General features: G+C 39.3%; 1 protein-coding gene across 4 annotated transcripts in view; it reads left to right on the top strand.

The window, feature by feature from the left end:
• Positions 1-21368, top strand: part of GPR155 (G protein-coupled receptor 155) — a 51462-nt gene extending 30094 nt beyond the window's left edge. The window contains exons 10-15 of one of the 4 annotated variants that reach the window (XM_025404262.1): positions 1951-2055; positions 8353-8489; positions 9894-9989; positions 12181-12245; positions 13792-13929; positions 17759-21368. In XM_025404262.1, coding sequence (XP_025260047.1) covers positions 1951-2055; positions 8353-8489; positions 9894-9989; positions 12181-12245; positions 13792-13929; positions 17759-18059 — 842 coding nt within the window. In that variant the 3' untranslated portion in view covers positions 18060-21368. The remainder of the gene's footprint in view (positions 1-1950; positions 2056-8352; positions 8490-9893; positions 9990-12180; positions 12246-13791; positions 13930-17758) is intronic. The other 3 variants (XM_025404261.1, XM_025404259.1, XM_025404260.1) reach the window with 3 other exon arrangements.
• The last annotated feature ends 2703 nt before the right edge of the window (positions 21369-24071 follow it).

Genomic DNA, 24071 nt, shown 5'->3' with positions numbered 1-24071 from the left:
GTAGCCGGGACTACAGGTGTGTGCCACCACGCCTGGCTAATTTTTGTATTTTTAGTAGAGGTGGGTTTTCACCATGTTGGCCAGGCTGGTTTTGAACTTCTGACCTCAAGTGATCTGCCCGCCTCAGCCTCTCAAAGTGCTGGGAATACAAGCATGAGCCACCACGCCTGGCCCAGTTTTCTTTTTTAAAAGAAATAAAACTTACCAATAAAGTCAGAATGTTTGTTAGAATCTTTCATTCCTGTTAACTCCAGAAGCAGCCACTATTATGAATTTGGATTGTATCCTTCCAGAGCAGAATTTTACTATACTTTTATAATATGTGTAGTTTTCTGTCAACAATATATAGTATTTTTATATGCTTTTACATTTTTATATAAATCTTATACTGTAGATGTCTTATTGCACTCAATATTTTTGAATTCATTTTGTAGATGTAATCAATTGTATGCATATACCAAATTTTATTTATTAATTTCCTTACTAATGGATTACGTTGCTTTAAAATATTTTGCTATTAGAAACAATACTGTAATGAACAGCTTTATTCACATCTCCTTGAGTATACATCAAGATACATCAAGATTATACCTAGGATGTTGCTGAGCGCAGTGGTTCATGCCTGTAATTCTAGCACTTTGGAAGGCCAAGGCAGGTGAATTGCCTAAGCTCAGGAGTTGGAGACCAGCCTGGGCAACATGGCAAAACCCATCGCTACCAAAAAATACAAAAATTAGCTAGGCATGGTAGCACATGCCTGTAGTCCCAGCTACTCAGGAGGCTGAGGCGGGAGGACCACCTGAGCCTGGAAAGCAGAGATTGCAGTAAGCCAAGAGCGCACCACTGTACTCCAGGCTGGGAAACAGGGAAAGACACTGTCTCAAAAATAAAAAAATAAAAAAAATATGCCTAGAATGGTAATTTCTGAGTCAGGAAATAGGTAAGTTCCCATGGCTTTAATGTGAACCCTTTGTACTGTGTTCCTAATGTTACATCTCTAACCTGACCCCTTTATATAGATCCAATCCCAGATTTCTGTAGTTCCTTCCCTTCCTTCCCTTCCTTTCCTTCCTTCTCCTACCTCCCTTCATTCCTTCCTTCCCCTTCCTCCCCTCCCTCCCTCCCTCCCTCCCTTCCTTCCTTCCTTCCTTCCTTCCTTCCAGCCTCCTTCCTTCCCCAGGCTGGAGAGCACTGGTGCAGTCATTGCTCCCTGTAACCTTGAACTTCTGGACTCAAGCAATCCTCCCACTTCATCCTCCCAAGAAGCTGAACTATAGGCATATGCCAGCATGCCCAGCTATTTTTTAAAAAGTTTTTTGTAAAGACAGAGTCTTGCTCTATTACCCAGGCTGGTCTTAGATTTCTAGCCTCAGCTGGACATGGCAGCTCACGCCTGTAATCCCAGCACTTTGGGAGGCCGAGGTGGGCAGATCTCTTGAGGTCGAGAGTTCTAGACCAACCTGGCCAGCATGGTAAAACCCCATCTTTACTAAAAATTTAAAACTTAGCTGGGTGTGGTGGCAGGTGCCTGTAATCCCAGCTACTCCGGAGGCTGGGGCGAGAGAATCACTTGAACCCGGGAGACGGAGGTTGCAGTGAGCTGAGATTGCGCCACGGCACTCCAGCCTGGGCAACAGAGCGAGACTCCACCTCAAAAAAAAAAAAAAGATTCCTAGCCTCAAGTGATCCTCCCACCTCAGCCTCCTGAAGCACCAGGTGTAAGCTGTCATGCCTGGCCACATTCAATACTTCGATGATATTAAGTTTTTTATGTTTTGTATATGACTGAGAACATTTGAATACTTTTGGATAGATACCATGTGAAAACTATTGAGGCTACATGGGAAGTGTGTGAGAGTGGATTTTGTTTTGTTTTCTTTGGCATCTCTTGAAATTGTCCATTTCTGTTGTGGCTGGGCTCTACTCTCACGGACTATTTGATTGATACAGGTTGCTGCTCCTGCTCCATGGGAAATGGTGAATTACACTGCCCATCAATAGAGCCAATAGCAAACACAAGCACCAGTGAACCTGTGATTCCTTCGTTTGAGAAAAGTAAGTGCCTCTGGACTGAGGATGGGATTAAGGGACAGAAGATTCCTTATTCTTATCCCCCAAAAGAACTCTACATAGGATATCTACAGAAGCTACAAACATCAAGAATATAGATTCTCAATTAAGAGCAAAGAAGTGCTAATAGGGAATAATTGTGCATAGACAGAATATTCACTTTAAAAAATAAAGTTCTCACAAAGTAATAATAGGTAGTATCATACACATTCCCCAATAAATTTAACCCAAGTGACAAATCCAGGAAGTTTGCCCTAAAGGGCATTTTGGTGGGAGGTGGGGAGAGGGAAGCTTTTTTCTTGTTTTAGAAACTGAGACTTTTCCCCCATTCTCATCCCCCAGGACCAGGACTAATTAATTTGTTCTTAATTATGTTTTGAATCTGTATGCTTTAAATATGGCCATTCTTATAAAATAAGAAACAAACGCCTTTAAAAGTAATAACCTCTTGGCCAGGCACAGTGGCTCACGCCTGTAATCTCAGCACTTTGGGAGGCCGAGGTGGGTGGATCACAAGGTCAGGAGTTCGAGACTAGCCTGGCCAACATGGTGAAACCCCCGTCTCTACTAAAAATACAAAAATTAGTTGGGTAGAGTGCTGGGCACCTGTAATCCCAGCTACTTGGGAGGCTGAGGCAGAAGAATTGCTTGACCCCAGGAGGCAGAGGTTGCAGTGAGCCAAGATCATGCCACTGCACTCTAGTCTGGGTGACAGAGCAAGACTGTCTCGGAAAAAAAAAGTAATAACCTTTTGACTAAGAGATTGAATTACATTTGTGGCCTAAATTTCAAATTATTCAAAACAACCAAACATACTTCATACTTGCGTGGAATTGCAATGCATTTTTCATTGATTATTCTTATTTATAATCAAACTAAAAAGGGAAACCCCCCAAAATGCTCTTTTTGATAAAGCATATGTCAACTATATTATTGCTAAAGGCATTATGTTTTTATATAAGAAATGTAAGGATTATAGAAAACAATGTATGCAAATCACTTATCACAGTATGTGGTATACATAGTAAATGCTCATTAAAATATGTAGTAGCAGTAGTAATTATTGTTATTCAGATGGGATTTATATTTGGCTGCTATCTGCTGGCAAGGAATGAATCTTAAATAATAATAGAATTCACGTTTCCATAAAAAGTAGTGAAAACATATCAGATATCAAGCATTCACTGACTTTTTTTTTTCTTTTACAAGAATCCCTTTCTGGCAGTTAAACCATCTTTATTTTATCTGTCTGCCTTTTTTCTAAAATTGTTTCTTTACATCAGAAAACCCAAGGTTGTCCTCCTTATTGTTTGCACCCTACACAATATACCTAATAGTAAAATCCATTAACAAATTCAACATGTAATCTGATTTGGCAAATTTCATTTTCCCTCCCCAAATCTCCTTAGGCTTTGCTTATCTGTCATTTTCTTCATTAATAATGTTGATTCTTGGCTGAGCATTGGTAGCTCACTCCTGTAATCCCAGCACTTTGGGAGGCCAAGGCAGGAGGATCGTGCTTGAGCCCAGGAGTTCAAGACAAGCCTGGGCAACATAGCCAAAGCCTGTCTCTACAAAGAATCAAAAAACTTAGCTGAATGCAGTGGCTCATGCCTGTAATCCCAGCTACCCAGGAGGCTGAGGTGGGAGGATCACTTGAACCCAGGAGGTTGAGGCTGTAATAGGCCATGATCATGTCTGAGCAAGAGCAAGACCCTGTCTCAGAAACCAACAAACAAAAAGTTGATTCTTCAAAATTCTCTTAAATTATAGGGGCTTGGATTTTCTGATCATATTTTATAAAAATCATATAGAATGAGAGCCGTTGTATAGGGACTTCATCTAATCATACAACTTAGTATCATCCCTGAGCCTAAAATAAAGCCTGAAGGAAATTAAACCATGGGCAAATTAGAATTTTTAGAGTTGACAATATAATTTATTCTCTACCCCTTGGCATAGTACAAAGGCAAAAATAAGTATCACATTTAGATTGTTGAATGGCAACAATGTATGAAAAAGCAAATGAAAGATAGCAAGATTTATTTTTATATATTTTTGTAATATCTGTACACAATTTTTTTTTTTTTTTTTTTTTTTTTTTGATGGAGTGTTGCTCTGTCGCCCAGGCTGGAGTGCAGTGGCGCCATCTTGGCTCACTGCAACCTCTGCCTCCAGGGTTCAAGCAATTCTCCTGTCTCAGCCTCCCAAGTAGCTGGGTTTACAGGCTCCTGCCACCACGCCCGCCTAATTTGTGTGTGTGTGTGTGTGTTTTTAGTAGAGACAGGGTTTCACCATGTTGGCCAGGCTGGTCTCAAATTCCTGACCTCAAGTGATCTGCCCACCTCAGCCTCCCAAAGTGCTGGGATTACAGGTGTCAGCTACCACGCCCGGCTTGTACACAATATTTTAAAACCAGATTTATTATATATAGGTATACTTCCAGGATTTTTCCACACATATATACAAATAATTTTTATTCAAATAGGATCATACTACAGAGACAGTTTGGCAACCTACTTTCTTTTTACTTAGCAACATTATGAACCTTCCCCCATGCCATCAGCAATTGTGCTAGACCATGTTTAACGTGTATACGTGGCCTTTTCTAAAATGTGGTTTTAGGAAATACAAATTTTTTCTTTTAGCTTGAGGGCAAGAGCTATAGAATTGTGGTCTTTAATCACTGACTTGTATAAGACTGTATGTTGGACTAGACGTCTATTTTGTAAAAAATGTTTTTCTTTGTTTTTGCTCCCATATATAAAGCAGAACTAAGAGAAAAACAAAGGCTTCCTGTGAAAAGTCCCTCACCTCTATTTTTGGCCAGAAAACAGTCATGCCTGTGACTTGTGTTTGGTTCCATATGTGAACAAAACATGGCGTATTTTATGGTTCCTCAAAGGTGTTTCCTAAGTCAAAGTTTTTTTCAACTTTTATTTTAGATTCAGTGGGTACATGTGCAGTTTTGCTACCTGGGTATATTGTATGATGCTGAGGTTTGGGGTACAAACAAATGATCCCATCACCCAGATACTAAGCATAGTACCCAGTGGTTTTTCAGCCCTTGCCCCCTCTCTCCCTTCCACCTCTTGTAGTCCCCAGTTTCCATCATTACCATCTTTATGTCCATGAGTATCTGAAGTTTAGTTCCCACTTATAAGTGAGCACATGCAGTACTTGGTTTTCTGTTTCTGTGGTAATTCACTCAGGATTATGGCCTCTAGATGCATTCATGTTGCTGCAAAATTTCATTCTTTTTTTTTCTTTTTCTGAGACAGTCTGGCTCTGCCACCCAGGCTGGAGTGAGCAGCTCACTGCAACCATTGCCTTCTAGGCTCAAGCCATCATCCCACCTCAGCCTACCAAGTAGCCAGGACTGCGGGCATGTGCAACCATGCATGGCTAATTTTTGTTTTGTTTTGTTTTTGAAACAGAGTCTGGCTCTGTGACCCAGGCTGGAGTGCAGTGGCACGATCTCGGCTCACTGCAACCTCCGCCTCCCAGGTTCAAGCAATTCTCCTGTCTCAGACTCCCGAATAGCTGGAACTACAGGCAGCTGCCACCATGCCCAGCTAATTTTTATATTTTTAGAAGAGATGGGATTTCACCATATTGGTCAGGCTGATGTCAAACTCCTGACCTCAGGTGATCTGCCCACCTCGGCCTCCCAAAGTGCTGGGATTACAGGCATGAGCCACCGCATCTAGACTTGTTTGGTTTTTTAGAGACAGGGTTTTGCCATGTTGCCCAGGCTGGTCTTGAACTCCTGAGCTCAAGCGATCTGCCCACCTTGTCCTCTCAAAGTGCTGAGACTACAGGCATGAGCCACTGTGCCTGGCCTATTTCATTCCTTTTATGGCTGCATAGTATTCCATGGTATATATGTAGCACATTTTCTTTATCCAGTCCACCATTGATGGGCACCTAGTTTGATTTCATGTCTTTGCTATTGTGAGTAGTGCTGTGATGAACATGCAAGTGTAATGGGATTGCTGGGTCACATGGTAGTCCTATTCTAAGTTCTTTGAGAAATCTCCAGACTGCTTTCCACAGTGACTGAACTAATTTACGTTCCCACCAATGGTATATAAGCATTCCCTTTTCTCTGCAGCCTCACCAGCATCTGTTGTTTATTGATTTTTTAATAATAGCCCTTCTGACTGGTGTCAGATAGTGTCTCATTGTGGTTTTGATTTCTCTGATGATTATTGATGTGGAGCATTCTTTCATGTTTGTTGGCTGCTTTTATGTCTTCGAGAAGTGTCTGTTCATGTCTTTTGCCCATTTTTTAATGGAGTTATTTGTATTTAGTTTGTTTGATTGTTTAAGTTCCTTATAGATTCTGGATACTAGGCCTTTTTAGATGCATAGTGTGCGAATATTTTCTCTCATTCTGTAGGTCGTCTGTTTACTCTGTTCATAGTTTCCTCTGCTGTGCAGAAGCGCTTTAGTTTAATTAGGTCCCACTTGCCAATTTTTGGTTTTGTTTTTGTTTTTACCTTAAAACTTCCCAGTGTAGTGTTTTTGTTACAATTGCTTTTGAGGACTGAGTCATAAATTCTTCCTGAAGGCCAATGTCCAGAATGGTGTTTCCTAGGTTTTCTTCTAGGATTCTTACAGTTTGAGGCATTACTTTTTTCTCTCTCTCTTTTTTTTAAGACACAGTCTTACTTTGTTGCCCAGGCTGGAGTGTCGTGGCACGATGTTGGCTCACTGTAACCTCTGCCTCCCAGGTTCAAGTGATTCCCTTGCTTCAGCCTCCCAAGTAGCTGGGATTACAGGCGCCTGCCACCACGCCTGGCTAATTTTTATATTTTTAGTAGAGACAGGGTTTCACTATGTTGGTCAGGCTGGTCTTGAACTCCTGACTTCAAATGATCTGCCCACCTCAGCCTCCCAAATTGCTGCAATTATAGGCATGCGCCACCATGCCCGGCCGAGACATTACATTTAAATCTTTAGTCCATCTTGAGTTAATTTTTGTATATGGTGAAAGGCAGGGGTTAAGGCTAATTGTAAACTCTTTAACGAGAGGTAAGAGATAATAGTAATTTGTTTTACAGTTAGCCAAAATAGGGTATTCGTGACTAACATATAGATTTATCAGTGATAAAACTTCAGTTATTTATTTGGCCTTTAAAATCATATGTGTATAATTTCAATATATACAATATAAAAATAAAAATATAATATATATTATATACTTTTTCAACCCTTGTCCCCTCCCTTCCTCCTCACCTCTAGTAGTCCCCAGTTTCTATTGTTGCCATCTTTATGTCCATGAGTATCTGAAGTTTAGTTCCCACTTATAAGTGAGCACATGCAGTACTTGGTTTTCTGTTCCTGTGTTAATTCACTTAGTATATATATAATATGTAATATATATTAGATATTTAATATATAACTTATATGTGTAAATTATAAATATAATTATATAATTTTTATTTACATATGCTTATATATTAATTTGTAATTTATATAAATAATATATACAAATTACATATGTAATTATAAATTTATGATTATAATATACAATTATATATAATATACATTTATAACATGTAATATATAAATATATTTTATATAAGTATATATAATTTTTATATGTTATTTATGCAACTAATATATAAAATAAAATTATATAATTTATACTTAATTATATTAATTATATAAAAATTATATATAATTTTTATTTTGTTTTATTATTATTTCTTTTTTTGAGACAGTGTCTTACTCTGTGGCACAGTCTTGGCTCACCACAACCTCTGCCTCCCAGGTTCAAGCGATTCTCCTGCCTCAGCCTTCCAAGTAGCTGGGACTACAGGTGCACGCCACCACACCAGTTTAATTTTTGTATTTTTAGTAGAGACGAGGTTTCACCGTGTTGGCCAGGCTGGTCTTGAACTCCTGTAATCCACCTGCCTTGGCCTCCCAAAGTGCTGGGATTATAGGCATGAGCCACCATACCCGGCCAAATTATGTATAATTTTTAAAGGTCAAATTATATCACTGATGTTAGATAATTATATATATAACATTGTTGAATAGTGTAAAAGGGAACTATTGTATTCTACTTATGTTTTTTTGAGATAAAAACATTTCAGCTAGAATTCTTCTAAAACAACATGAAGGAGCTTTCTTCCAATTTCATCTAAAATAATATACTGATTCTTAGCTGAATGTGCTTTTCTGTTGTTTCTCTTAGGAAGTCATTACAAATTTAAAATGCATTTAGATAAAAAGCTCTGATTACAAATTGTTGTGCTTACTATTTTATAGACGATCATTGTGTGAGTCGCTGTAACTCCCAGAGCTGCATATTAGCCCAGGAAGAAGAGCAGTATCTACAGAGTGGAGACCAGCAGCTGACCCGACATGTGTTGCTGTGTTTACTTCTCATCATTGGCCTGTTTGCTGTAATTATTTTTTCTGGTTTTGTTTTGGGCCCATTTCTTTAAATTTTTGGCAAAGGTTTTATTCAGGCATCTGGGGAAAACTTAGTTGCTGCTTTCCAGAAGTGTGGTAGCTAGGTCACCTGAATTTGAATCTTGAACTAAATATTTGGGGGTGTGAGGGGAAGAGATGAATCATTCACATTACTCCGAGGCCTAAGTGCTCCAATAGCTTATTCTGCTTAGAATAATTTATTCATTCTATGCTCTGAACCTAGAATTTGGTAAAAGCAGCTTTTTTTTTTTTTTTGAGACGGAGTCTCGCTCTGTCGCCCAGGCTGGAGTATAGTGGCACGATCTCGGCTCACTGCAACCTCCGCCTCCTGGATTCATGTGATTCTCCTGCCTCAGCCTCCTGAGTAGCTGGGATTACAGGCGCATGCCACCATGCCTGGCTAATTTTTGTATTTGTAGTAGGGAAGGGGGTTTCATCATATTAGTGGTCAGGCTGGTCTTGAACTCCTTACTTCAGGTGATCCACCGTCCTTGGCCTCCCAAAGTACTGGGATTACAGGCGTGAACCACCACGCCCAGCCCAAAAGCAGCTATTTCAATAATGTACACAGGGCCACTTATTCCTAACATACCTGACTGACCAAAGTGGATAAATGCCTACATTAATCTCTCAGAACATGAAACCTCAGTGTCCGCCGGAAAAAAAAGAAAACTGAAAAACCTCTTAGAACATATTCCTCAGATAAACTTTTAAAAATAATTTTCAATTATCAAAATAACATAACCACTTCATATAATAGATGCTTACAAAATTGAGAAAAGTAAAATACAGTATTTTATTTTTAGACTACATGCATTTCTTTGATTACTAAATGTCCTATCTGTGAATTATCAGTTCTTATTATATAATTCTTTGAGATGGTTCAAGTGTAACTCGTCTAGAGGTAGGAGATGGACCAGATAACCTATGAAGGAACCCTTTGCATGCTGGGATGCTTGTGAGATAGTTTGATATCAGCCAGTACCACGTTAAGTGCTGTTTAAGAACAAAAATAAAAAAATAAGAAATGCTGCCAAGAATTGCTTAGTGATGTAATTGTTTTCATTGTGTAGAACTAAATTTAAAATCAGGCCTGTCTTAGGCTAGTTGGCAATCTTGATACATTATGTAAGCTTCTGTATTATGGCTCTTGTCGTCTTCAAATCTGATCAGAATAGATAACTGTTTGAATGACATCTGTCAAGAGGAGAGGTTGAAACTTTCTTGTTGAAAAGATAAAGCCTCTCAGTGTTTTTCCCTCTAGTCTTTTTCCCTGTAATTATTCAGTAGGTAAGTTATTGTACTATGCTATGGATAGAGAGGAATTATTAGCTTGCTTGATTTTGAAATACTCTTTCCTCCTTCCTTTACAGAATCTTTCCAGTTGTTTATGGTGGTTATTCAACCAAGAGCCTGGAAGACTTTATGTTGAGTTACAGTTTTTCTGTGCCGTGTTTAACTTTGGCCAGGTATTTATTTATGGAAAACTTTGAGGGGTTTTTGTTTTCCTAGATAGGTTGATTGGTAGGGGGCAGGGGGAAGTGGGGAGTGGATTAGGATGTTGTTTTCTTTCACATAAAAAGTATTTAGTTTGTTTGCCAGCTGCTGGTATGCATGGCAGCTGACAGCTGCTGCTTGTCTTCTAGTAGAGATGAATTATTGTACTGGTTCAAGTCATCAGAAGGTACACTGAGTGCTTTTACCAGAAAAATACCAGGTAGTAACTTTGGTGTGATCTTAATAAGTCACCATGGGACCGGGCTCATTGGCTCACACCTGTAATACCAGCACTTTGGGAGGGCAATGTGGGTGGGTCACTTGAGGCCAGGAGTTCAAAATCAGCCTAGCCAACATGGTGAAAGCCCGTCTCTACAAAAAATACAAAATAATTAGCCAGACCTGGTAGTCCATGCCTGTAATCCAAGCTACTGCAGAGACTGAGGCACAAGAATCACTTGAACCCAGGAGGTAGAGGTTGCAGTGAGCTGAGATTGTGCCACTGCACTCCAGCCTGGGTGACAGAGAGAGATGAGACTGTCTCAAAAAAAAAAAAAAAAAAAAAAGTCACTTTGGGAAAATAACTTACTTTCCCTGAACCTTTAATTTAGCGCCTTAAATTTTTTTTTTTTTTTTTGAGATGGAGCTTTGCTCTTGTTGCAATGGTGCAATCTCAGCTCACCAAAACCTCTGCCTCCCCGGTTCAAGTGATTCACCTGCCTCAGCCTCCCAAGTAGCTGGGATTACAGGCAAGCACTACCACACCCGGCTAATTTTGTATTTTTAGTAGAGACGGGGTTTCTCCAGTTGGTCAGGCTAGTCTTGAACTCCCGACCTCAAGTGATCCACCTGCCTTGGCCTCCCGAAGTGCTGGGATTACAGGCATGAGCCACTGCGCCCAGCCCTTAACTTTTTCATTAGAGAATATTAGTCCACAGATTGAGTATCAGGTCAAAAAACAAAAAAACACACTCATTTGAAATCACTGAGTTTGCCTATTAAATCGAAAATAATTTGCCATATGAATTAGTTAACATTTGTCAATAGATGCCGCTGTAAGTTTTTCCTAATTTCTTACAATATTTACAGTTTGGCCATTGTGATGGGAGCAAAAATGGCTATGCCCACAGAGACAAATGACCTTTATCCGTTTATTACAGACAGACATGAGCATCCTACTTGATATCTCACTTTGTGATACTGTTTAAGATCTGATTTTCTGTCTAAGATCTATAAAATACTGAGTTGAAAAATCATGTTCTGACTTAGCATTTTGCATTTAGGAAGCCCATTCTAAGCTGAGCTATCCAGAACTGGGACTGGGATGAGCTTCATCCCATGAGGCTGTGTCATCAACAGCAGCTAATGCCAGGAATGTTGCATTTAAAATGCTGCCCCACAGCTTAAGGCTGAAGTGGTTGAATGGAGCAAGACAGACACAAACCCCATTCCCATCCCATTTTCCTCTTGGGGAGGTGGTGTGGTAAGATCATTCCCTTCTGGCTGTTTATAGTATGGGGGATGAAGAAATTTGGGTCCTTCTGCATTCTCCATTCTACTTCCACCAACTTGCACTCAGATCCTTATCCCAGTGTGCCACAAGTGGCAGCTCCCAACTCCCTGCCTCTCAAAAAGAGTCTTAACTTGTCCTAACCTGTGGCTGATACCTGGTGCTAGGCGTTTGCCTTGTCACTCACAAATTCTTCAAACTCTTCCCCTAACCACTAGCCAGTTTCACTTTACATAAATTCTGTTCAATTATTACGTTATTATTAGATACTGCAACACTTGTTAATTATATAATTTGTGAGGTCATGGAAAAATAATAACTACTTATGCACAGTGGGAAATATTTTCTTTTTATAAAGGGGAAACAAAGACATATATGCCCTTAAATGTTTTCATTTTACTATCATGTAAATGCGGCTGCTCAGCCCTGGTTTGTATCACCCCTCATAATGAGTAGGATAGAATGATTGGGAAAAGGCAGCAAAGTATCACACCTGCCTTTGAAGGGCCTGCTTTGTGTGTTTCACTTAAAATGTTGCTCTCCTCACTATAAGTTTGCCTCCTCAAACACTAAATGTGTTGACTCCCTTAACTTCTCTGTTTTAAAATGTTATTGTTGAATTCTGAAAAAAATAACTTTGTTTTCTTCCCTAGGGATTTATTTCCTTTGGAATCTTTGGATTAGATAAACATTTAATCATCCTCCCTTTCAAAAGAAGGTAAATTAAGTTTTGAAATAAATCTGTATCTGTAAATGTGATGACAAAGCCATTATATTAAGATACTGATGTGGGGCCATGCATGGTGGCTGCCTGTAATCACAGTGCTTTGGGAGGTTGGGGTGGGCAGATTGCTTGAACTCAGGAGTTTGAGACCAGCCTGGGCAACATGGTGAAACCTAGTCTCTACAAAAAAAAAAAAAAAAAAAAAAATTAGCCAGGTGTGGTGGCATGCTTCTGTAGTCCCAGCTGCTCAGGAGGTTGAGGCAGGAGGATGGCTTGAACCTGGGAGGCAGAGGTTGCAGTGAGCCAAGATTGTGCCACTGCACTCCAGACTGGGTGACAGAGCAAGACCCTGTCTCACTCTCTCACACACACACACACACACATACACACATACATTAAGATACTGATGTTTTTAAACTTTTAGTAACTGCTAGGACACCACTAAATGCCACACAAAGGTTATAAACAATTGCAAAAAAAATTTGGAGGAACTATTATAAATCCGGCATGCATTTGCACTTTAACAAGAATTGATGGACATTGATTTCTGTCTATGCTATTAACTACATAAAGTTAAACGAAACTTGAAAATGTCTTTGGAAATGGAAGTAGTAGGTGGTGTACCCCCATGGTCTATATTTGATTGTCTGTCTCCTTTGACAACACAATTTCTCTTTTTATCAAACTGACAGCTTACAGAAAACTCAAGTTTTCTTTCTAAATTGTTGGGTTTTTATCAGCTTATTGAAGGGTTTCTTTGAATTAAGATCAGGGATTTCTTTATGAGAAATAACAAGTAGTAATACTCCAATGTGGGGGTAGGAGGAAGAGGTGGGGGCAAATCTTTGTACTTCTTGTGTTTTCAAAGTTGAAATTTATGGAAACTGGGAGTGCTAAAGAAAAGTATCCTACCAGATCTATGAAAAGTGCCCAGTAAATTGTAATGGTTCTTTCTTCTTCATCTTTATCATTATCATCAAGATGTAGTTGCTAGGTTCATAATCATTTCATGAAAGAAGAAAAGCATAATTGGAAAGTCATTGAACTTAGTTATCAGCTTCATAATGCTGACTGGGTAAAACAATCAACAATTCTATTGTCTAGACTGGCTGAAACAAAACTGTTTTTGGAGTACTCTGGTATTTGTCTCTGTGGTACTAAAATAGAAAAGCGATTAAACAAAATATTTGATCTCTAATTTATCTTTGCATTTCAAAACAGTAGAATGTAGAGTAAGGAACATTTATTAGTAGAACCTGAAATGGGTCAAACATGTCTGGAGGGTTTATAAAATGATTAAGTCTTCCACCCCAGTATGCTTTGAATAGGAAACTGAATGTAGAATTTTTGCTTCTGAGACTAAGGATGTCTGGAATGTAGAATGTTTTTGCTTCTGAGACTAAAGATGTCTGGGTGTTGTAGATGACAGCTTTGGTGATCGACAGCTTTGGAACAGCCATTTTGATGGGGTGATAAAGCAGGAAGAGTTCTCTCTCAGTGCTTTTCTTCACTTAAAAATGGCCTTAAATTTGATTTTCAGACTTGAATTCCTATGGAACAATAAAGAAACAGCAGAAAACAGGGATTCTCCTGTTTCAGAGGAAATAAAAATGACCTGTCAACAATTTATCCATTATCACCGTGACCTCTGTATCCGAAACATTGTCAAAGAAAGAAGGTAAGCAAACTGCCAGTACAGTTCTAGACAATTATATTTTAAATGATTAATTTTGGATTGTAACGGGCTAAATGAGGTGGTCGTGACTGATTACATGATTATTTTTACATATGCATGTAAAAGTTAAAGGAATTATGGGTCACTTTATAGTTTCAGAAATGGCATATAAAAGAGTCGTATTACGTTGATTTCTTTTTTTTTTTTTTTTTTTGAGACGGAGTCTCGCTCTATCGCCCAGGCTGAAGTGCAGTGGCGCGATCTCTGCTCACTGCAAACTCTGCCTCCCAGGTTCACGCCATTCTCCTGCCTCAGCCTCTTGAGTAGCTGGGACTACAAGCACCCACCACCACACCTGGCTAATTTTTTTGTATTTTTAGCAGAGATGGGGTTTCACCATGTTAGCCAGGATCGTCTCGATCTCCTGACCTCGTGATCAACCTGCCTCGGCCTCCCAAAGTGCTGGGATTACAGGCGTGAGCCACTGTGCCTGGCCTATGTTGATTTTAATATTTTTAAAATGTCATATAACTTCTGATTGCCATATAAAATGTGAACACTTTAGTTTAGAATGAACCAAAATGTCATAGAATATTAACCCTCATTTCAAGTTGGCCAATAGTGTCTCTCACAAAACTTTGAGATACATTGGATTTAGAAGTGATATTATATTCCCACCTCAGCATTTCTTGACAAACACATTTGTCAAGAAAATGAAAATGAAATTTCTGCCTCTTAATTTTGTTGCTTATGTTTCGCTTCAAGTTCTAACCTTTAGTCTGTGACATAATATTTATTATTCGAATCCTTAAGGTATGAAGTATATAACAGATTCTCTTTTAATTTTGGATGAGGAAAAAAATTTTTTTTATAAATGAAGTATATAGCAGGAAATTATGAACTTTGAATAAATACTATACAGTATTTCTGGTTGTCATAAAAGGGAAAACAAAACAAAATATAAAGAACCAAATACTTTTATGTCTATAACTGAATATGAAATGTATGAAAATTTGTATGGAGGATAATTTATTTACATTTATTATGCCAATTTAACATATATATAATTATAATCAGAAGGTAGCCTGGTACAGAGAATGGAAAAGGGGCCGCAGTGGATGTGGACTAATACTAGAACTCAGCTCCTGAACTGCTGCTTGTTGGCTGTGTGACATTGGGCAAGTTCAATTCTCTAAATTTTAGTTTTCCTCTTCTTTAAAACACCTAATTCTTGAGATTGTTGAGTTAGATGACAGAATGTCTGTGATGGGCATAGCCCACTTTCTGGCAATGGTAAACTATGAAGAAAAGTTAGTTTTTCACCCTTCTGAGCACAATTATTTCAAAGTGCCATCTATGAATAGTTTCAACAATTTAAAACTGCTTTTTAGGGCCAGGGTGCTGGCTTATGCCTGTAATCCCAGCACTTTGGGAGGCCAAGGTGGGAGGATCACCTGAGGTCAGGAGTTCAAGACCAGCCTGGCCAACATGGTGAAACCCTGTCTCTACTAAAAATACAGAAACTAGCTGGGCGTGGTGGCATGCACCTGTAATCCCAGCTACTCAGGAGGCTGCAGCACAAGAATCGCTTGAATCTGGGAGGTGGAGGTTGCAGTGAACCGAGATCACACCACTGTACTCCGGTCTGGGCAACAGAGCAAGACTGTCTCAAAAACAAACAAAAACCCACAAAACAAACAAACAAACAAAAAAAAAACATTTAAAAAAACCCTGCTTTTTTAAAATTAAAAAAGAGAACTCCATGTTAGCTCTTTGAGGCCCAGTGTGATTGCCAACTCTTGGGAAGGAAGCATAGCTTTTGCAATTTGCAGGGCTTCCAGTCTGCCTCAGTCCCATTTGGCTGGATGGACACCAGCTGGGAACGTGCCGGCCTGTTCCCTGCCCCTTTCCAGGTTCTACAGTGTCATATTCTCTGCGACTTTGCACAGCTCCATGGGCTGGTTTTTTGTTTTTTTGAGGTGAAGGTTCACTCTTGTTGCCTAGGCTGGAGTGCACTGGCGCAATCTCAGTTCACTGCAGCCCCAGTCTCCTGGGCTCAGGTGATTCTCATACCTCAGCCTTCTGAGAAGCTGGAACTACAGGTGTGCGCCACCATACCCAGCTAATTTTTTCTGTATTTTTAGTGGAGATGGAGTTTTGCCATGTTGGCCAGGCTGGTCTCAAACTCCTGAGCTCAAGTGATCTGCCCACCTCGGCCTCCCAAAAAAAGTGCTGGGATTACAGGCGTGAGCCACCACACCCAGCCATGGGCTGTTATTATAGCTGCCTCATCACAGTCATCAGGAAATAAATATTCTGTTGGTGTCTGGAATAGAAGGTGTTAGACTATAGGCCGGGCACGGTGGCTCACGCCTGTAATCCCAGCACTTTGGGAGGCTGAGGCGGGCAGATCACCTGAGGTCAGGAGTTCAAGACCAGCCTGACCAACATGGAGAAACGCTGTCTCTACTAAAAAGACAAAATTAGCCAGGCGTGGTGGCACATGCCTGTAAGCCCATCTACTCGGGAGGCTGAGGCAAGAGAATCACTTGAACCCGGGAGACGGAGGTTGCAGTGAGCTGACATCGTGCCATTGCACTCCAGCCTGGGCAACAAGAGTGAAACTTGGTCTCAAAAAAAAAAAGAAAAAAAGAAAAGAAAAAAGATGTTAGGCGATACATAAAAAATCTACAAGCAAAAAGAAGGCTAACAGAGTATAATATCCAGGTTTTTGTTTATGTGGTGTTTCTAGTTGCAAGGCCTAAATTAAGATAACTTATCTCTAAATGAAATACTGATGTTAAAATAATGTAATTTTATGTATTTGAGAAAACTTTTCATGAGTATTAACCTTTTTTTCTAATTCTTATATAAACTCTAATGAATATTCATTTATGGTGAAATGTTTTTAAATTTGTTTTGTCACCTATTTCTCCTTTTACATTGATCTTCATCTACCATTTCCCATGTCAAGCACTTTAGGTTTTGTAGCCTGAATGATGCTTGTGGACAGATTCATGTTGTCTAACTATGGTGCATTTGTGTGAAATGTACAGCTCTCGTGTAATTGGATTTTTTTCCCTGTATCTCTCTATCCTTTGTTTATTTGTACCTACTTAAGACATCCCATATTTGCATCAGGAAGACAGATTTTTAAATACTCAAGAAGTAGATTCACAAAGCACATTTTTAAAATCTTAGATTTGTAGCCAGTTAGATCTCACTTACTCTTTCGTTGCTTCCTATTGAAGCAAATTTCTGACAAACATATCAGTAGGATTGTCTTGCCTGCTGAGGGCAAGAAGAAAGGCTACTTGTGGGGCACTATGATGTATGGAGTGCATATGTATACATGATGTATATGGAGCTAAAAATAAAGTTTGATTTGAATAGTTTAGTGAAAATAATCACTTCTTAAGAGCTTGTGAAAAATATGTAGTGTTCCTGAAACAAATTACTTAGTATAACTAAAAGTATAAATTATAAAATATATCATATTCAGCTATTACAGGACAGATCTGATAACAGGCTACTATAAAAAGAGTATTTCTTTGTAAGTGCATTTATATTATCCATGACTTCTTTTGGTATTGTTTAAGCATTTCTGTTTTCACAAGCATTACTGGCATATTTTCTTTTTCTCCAGTGGGTCTTTCTAGGTTCAGGAGAGTTAACAAACCCTTTCTATTCAGAACAGTTTCCTTCCTGCCATGCTTTTAACTATCACGCTGTCTTTCCTTGTTTCCTTCTATTTTTTTCTTGCTTGTCCTCTATCATGCAGTGCTGATACCAGATTTACAGAACATATGGGTGAATCATTCCTTTGACACAGGTGTGGTGCAACAACTTCTGCTGGAACTTTCTGCGGCTGTGACCTGGTGAACTGGCTAATTGAAGTCGGCCTTGCCTCCGACCGTGGTGAAGCTGTGATATACGGAGACAGGCTGGTACAAGGGGGAGTCATCCAACATATTACCAACGAGTATGAATTCCGGGATGAGTACTTGTTTTACAGATTTCTTCAAAGGAGTCCTGAACAGAGTCCTCCTGCTATTAATGCAAACACTCTCCAACAGGAAAGATATAAAGAAATTGAGCATTTGTCCTCACCCTCACATTCCCCTAAGACCTAAATTATGAAGGGGAGAACCCTACATGGAATCATATTCTAGCCCCATATTCATTAGTTTTTAGCTGGGTGACCTTGGGCAAGTTAACAGAGGCAACCTCTGTGAGCCTCAGTTGTCTCTTCTGTAAAATGTGACAAGATGTGTTCCCACTACATGCTCAGGGTCTGTGATTTTACATGTATGTAAAACACATAGGAAGCTGACTTAGGAAAAAAAGAAAACCAAATTAAAGTTCTGATAATGAATATAATATAGTCATCCTTCGGTATCTAAGGGGAGTGGTTCCAGGACTCCTGAAGATCCCAAAATCTGAGGATACTCAAGTCCCCTATATAAAATGGTGTAGGCCGGGCGTGGTGGCTCATGCCTGTAATCCCAGTACTTTGGGAGGCCAAGGCAGGTGGATCACTGGAGGTCAGTAGTTCAAGACCAGCCAGGCCAACATGGCGAAACGCCTCTCTCCTGAAAAATACAAAAAATTAGTTGGGCGTGGTGGCAGGTGCCTGTAATCAGCTACTTAGGAGGCTGAGGCAGGAGAATCGCTTGAATCTGGGAGGCAGAGGTTGCTGTGAGCCAAGATCGTGCCACTGCACTCCAGCCTGAGCAACAGAGCGAGACTCTGTCTCAAAATAAATAAATAAATAATAAATAAATAAAATGGTGTAGTATTTGCATATAACCTATGCACATTCTCCCATATACTTTAATCATCTTTAGATACTTATAATGCCTAATACAATGTAAATGCTATGTAAATAGTTGTTATACTGTATTGTTTAGGGAAAAATAAGAAGAAAAACAGTCTGTACATGTTTACTACAGATGCAACCATTGTAAGCCTAATTACATTTTTTATCTGCAGTTGACTGAATCTGTGGATGTGGAACCTGTGCATATGGAGGGTCAGCCGTACTATAAAAAATATGAATATGCCAACATTATATAATCATTGCTTTCTGCAACTGTTTACTATAATTTCAAAATTAACATCCTATTAACTGTTCCTTTAAATTATCAAATTTGGCAAGTATATTGCTGGCAGGAAATACACCTTAAATTATGACAACTTTACAATTTTTGATAGCGCCTCTTGTAAAAGAATTTTAATGATTCTAACAAGAGGTTATTTTTCTTTTTTCCATTTCCTTGACAAATAGTACTCATTTAAAAACTAGAGGTCCAGGCGTAGTGGCTCACGCCTGTAATCTCAGCACTTTGGGAGGCTGAGGCGGGCAGATAGCTTGAGGTCAGGAGTTTAAGACCAGCCTGAGTAACACGGTGAAACCCGGTTTCTACTAAAAAAAAGGGAAGAAAAAAAAAAGAATAGCAGGGTGTGGTAGCGCATGCCTGTAGTCCCAGCTACTTCAGAGACTGAGGTGGGAGTACCCCTGGAGCCTGGTAGGCGGAGGTTGCAGTAAGCCAAGATTACATCACTGCACTTCAGCCTGGGTGACAGAGCGAGACTCAGTCTCAAAAAAAAACAAAAAAACAAGCAAAAAAACCTAGAGGCACTATTTTTTTTAAGTCTGTCTTTTCTTTTCTACCCAAATTACTAATCTATGCCATTAAGGAATAAAAACCTCCATATGTATTATTATCTCCACAGTCCTTCTGTAGAATTACAATCTGATCTTTAACTTTTATGCTATAAATACTAATTTGAGCAGATTAATTTGAACTTGAAAAAAATTATTGCCATATAATGTATCATTTCTGTATTTGAACAAAGCATCATAATGCAGGATAACCCTTTTAATTTATTCCCTGCAGTTAAAAAAAATAAAAACTATATAGTTCAAGCCAATATTTAAAAATTCTAAACATAGGCTAGGCATGGTGGTGGCTCACACCTGTAATCCCATCACTTTGGGAGGCCGAGGCAGGTGAATTGCTAAGCCCAGGAGTTTGAGACCAGCCTGGCCAACCTGGTAAAATCCCATCTCTACTAAAAACAAACAAACAAAATTAGCCAGGTGTGGTGGCGTGCACCTGTAATCCCAGCTACTTGGGAGGCTGAGGCAGGAGAATTGCTTGAAACCAGGAGGTAGGGGTTGCAGGGAGCTGAGATTGTGCCACTGCACTCTAGCCTGGGTGACAGAGTAAGACTCTGTCTCCAAAAAAAAAAAAAAAAAATTCTAAAGATTACATTTAGAATTTAGTCTTTTTAAAGTGTCCATGTATAAAAATATATAATTTTTAAAATCACTAAATGTTGCCTTCTCAGTCTATTATTTCAGCTACTATAACAAAATATCATAAACTGGATAGCTTATAAACAACAGAAACTTATTTCTCACAGTTTTGGAGGTTGTGAAGTCCAAGATTAAGGCACCAACATATCTGGTGTCTGGTAAGGGCCAAATTTCTGGCTCAAAGATGGTACCTTCTTGCTGTGTCCCCACATAGTAGATGGGAAGAACTGGTCTCATCGGCCCCTTATAAGGGCATTAATTCCACTCAATAGGGCTCCACCCTCATGACCTAATAACCTCTCAAAGGCCCTACCCCCTAATACTAACACATTGACGATGTGTCTTCAACTTTACATTTCTACAGGCAGAGAAGGGGGGCTGTGTAAATTCTCCCCATTAGTACTTGAATGTTCATTTAACAAATATTTATTGAACATCTAGCATGTTCCAGACACAATCTGAACACTGAGCATACAACAGTGGGAACAAATATGATTCCTATCCTCATGGAGCTTCTATTCTTCTGTGAAAAACAGATATTAAACATGATTGAGGATTAGGTTTCAACGTATGAATTCTGGGAGGACACAGACATTTAGACCATAGCATCTTCAGATAAGCTTTATCTTCAGTAAATTAAAGAGATCTATTTAGATGACCGTTGAGCATCTTAATTATTAGGTGTCAGTTTCAGTACTGGTTTAACTTATTTTAAACATGTTTCAGATATTTAATTATACTTGTAGTGTCTCATATGTAAAAGTTATTTATAAAATAATTTATAGGGTTAGAGTCATTGTCCTTTTAATGAAACAAATAAACAATTTTTTTAAAAACCTGCATGGGCCGGGCGCGGTGGCTCAAGCCTGTAGTCCCAGCACTTTGGGAGGCCGAGACGGGCGGATCACGAGTTCAGGAGATCGAGACCATCCTGGCTAACACGGTGAAACCCGTCTCTACTAAAATACAAAAAAAATTAGCCGGGCGAGGTGGCGGGCGCCTGTAGTCCCAGCTACTCGGGAGGCTGAGGCAGGAGAATGGCGTGAACCCGGGAGGCGGGGCTTGCAGTGAGCTGAGATCCGGCCACTGCACTCCAGCCTGGGCAACAGAGCCAGACTCCCCCTCAAAAAAAAAAAAAAAAAAAAAAACCTGCATGGGGGCCAGGCGCGGTGGCTCATGCCTGTAATCCCAGCACTTTGGGAGGTCGAGGCTGGCGGATCACGAAGTCAGGAGATCGAGCCCATCAGGGTTAACATGGTGAAATCCCGTCTCTACTAAAAATACAAAAAATTAGCCAGGCATCGTGGCGGGTGCCTATAGTCCCAGCTACTTGGGAGGCTGAGGCAGGAGAATGGCATGAATCCGGGAGGCGGAGCTTGCAGTGAGCTGACTCCAGCCTGGGCGACAGAGTGAGACTCCGTCTCAAAGAAAAAAAGAACAAAAAACAAAAAACAAAAACCTGCATGGAAGCCTAGTATATTTATTAATAACAAATAAATTATACTTTAGTGTACTATTAACCTGTACCAATTTTAAGTTGTGATCAGAGAATGGGGATGTTTTTAAGCTGAACTGTCTTGCTGCAGAACTTCCCTTTTTTAATATGACCATATTATGACTCTGAATGCTCAGGGGTAAGCCTAAGGCCCCACTGCTGTTACCAGGAGATTTTTCTAGTTACAGAAATAAAGATGTTAATTCACATGCATGCAGACAACTGAAACTCGAGTGGAAAATTTGTTTGTGAACAAGTCATACTACTTATCTTCTGTTATTTGCACGAATGGAATCTGCTACTTCTTTTTCCATGGGAGACACTAAAAGAAAACCCTGGATCAGAATGATCTGCAGTTTCAGATAATACAGGCTTTTAAGAGACATTTTTAGAGAATTAAAAATATGCTAATTTTATTAAATGAAAATATTTGTTACTTTCTCACTGACAAAGCAAATTTCTCAATAAAATACCTATTTTAACTTGCATTGCTGACATCTTTTCTTTGAGTAATCTGAATAATGCAGAAGCCATCATAGAAGTCTTTTATACGTTCTCATTGTTTTCTTAAATGGGTTTCCTGAGTTCTATTCTTCATGACCCTGGGCTCTGCAAACAGGGTTTCCCAATTGCGCATTCTATACACACTTTTATGAATGAGTCAATATAACATTAGAGTCCTTTTCATATATTTCATCATTTCCAATATGTAGAGTGACAGCTAGAAAAAAGATGATACAATTTTGCTCAAAACCTATCTCTTTTTCTTCAGCATAGTTGTTTTCTTAACTCTCAATGAGTAACTCCATGGCTAGCTTGTATTTAGCTTTCAATATTTTTAGACTAAGACAAAGTGTATTTGGCATTTTGAGAACAACGATTAATGGTCAGTACATTTCTAAAGCAAGAAAAATGTGAAACTAGTGTTTTATATGTTTGTTATGCAGCAGAATACAGCTCTTAGTGTTTGCCCCTTCATATCTCATCATGTAAAATATTAAATTGTTTTAGGCCACCGGACATAGGTAGTCCTGTCATGAATGATGGCTGGAAAAAAGTTCAGGATCATAAATGTTATCACCATTCTTTAAGAAAAGTTGAGATTATAAATTTCTGCAACTGGTATGACAAAAGGTTGAATTAACTAATGAGGTTGAATTAACTAACTAGGCTACTAGTTATTTCTAAAGCAAAACTTTTGGTTCATGATTAACATATATAAACTGGTGTTTTCATCAAAGATCAAACAAAATAGTCTTCTCTAGAATACTCATATTATTCCCCTGGCTTATTAAGTAATGGTAAATAATACACAGTATCTAAAAGGTGACAGGTTGACCTGAAACTTACCAAAGGATGTCAAGTTGTGCAGATAGATTGTCTAGCTAGTTTCTTCAACTTTACATTTTCTATAGGCAGAGAAGAGGGCTGTGTAAATTCTTCCCATCAGTACTTGAATGTTCATTTAACAAATATGTATCGAACATTTAGCATGTGCCAGACACAGTCTGAACACTGAGCACACAACAGTGGGAGCAAATATGATTCCTATCCTCATGGAGCTTCTATACTGTGAAAAACAGATGTTAAACATGATTGACCTGTGACCAGGATCACGTGTGCCTCCAAGAGTATGTAAGAGAGAGATTCTGGTGTGAAGAAAACTCCCCTGAGGAAGTCATGTTTTAGCAAAACTCTAAAGGATGTCAAGTATTACTTATATAAAAGGGAGCACATGGAATGAATAGTGCAAGCAGACAATATGGCCATGAGGAAGGCACATTCAAGGACATGAAAGAGTAGCACAGTAGAAACCTAAAAAGCAATGGTCGAAGGTGTAATAAGACACAGATGAGGCAGATCAGTGGGATCTTTTTGGTATTTAAAGAGGTTTAGGCCAGGCACAGTGGCTCAGGCCTATAATCCCAGCACTTTGGAAGGCTGAGGCACGTGGATCACCTGAGGTCAGGAGTTCTAGACCAGCCTGGCCAACCTGGTGAAACCTCATCTCTACTAAAAAACACAAAAATTAGCTGGGTGTGGTGACAGGTGCCTCTAATCCCAGCTACTCAGGGGGCTGAGGCAGGAGAATCACTTGAACCCAGGAGGCGGAAGTTGCAGTGAGCTGAGATCCGGACATCGCACTCCAGCCTGGGGGACAAGAGGGAGACTTTGTCTCAAAAAAAAAAAAAAAGTTTTAGACTCAAAAATAAAAGAAACAACCTAAGTAAACAATGGGCAAAAGATCTGAACAGACAACTCACCAAGGAAAATAAACAGATAAAAGCATGTGAAAAGATGTCCAACACCATATATCATCAGGGAATT

This window comes from Theropithecus gelada, chromosome 12 (assembly GCF_003255815.1).
Source record: "Theropithecus gelada isolate Dixy chromosome 12, Tgel_1.0, whole genome shotgun sequence".
NCBI lineage: Eukaryota > Metazoa > Chordata > Mammalia > Primates > Cercopithecidae > Theropithecus > Theropithecus gelada.
Note: the sequence above shows the minus strand (reverse complement) of the source record. Positions and strands in the feature narration are given on the sequence as shown.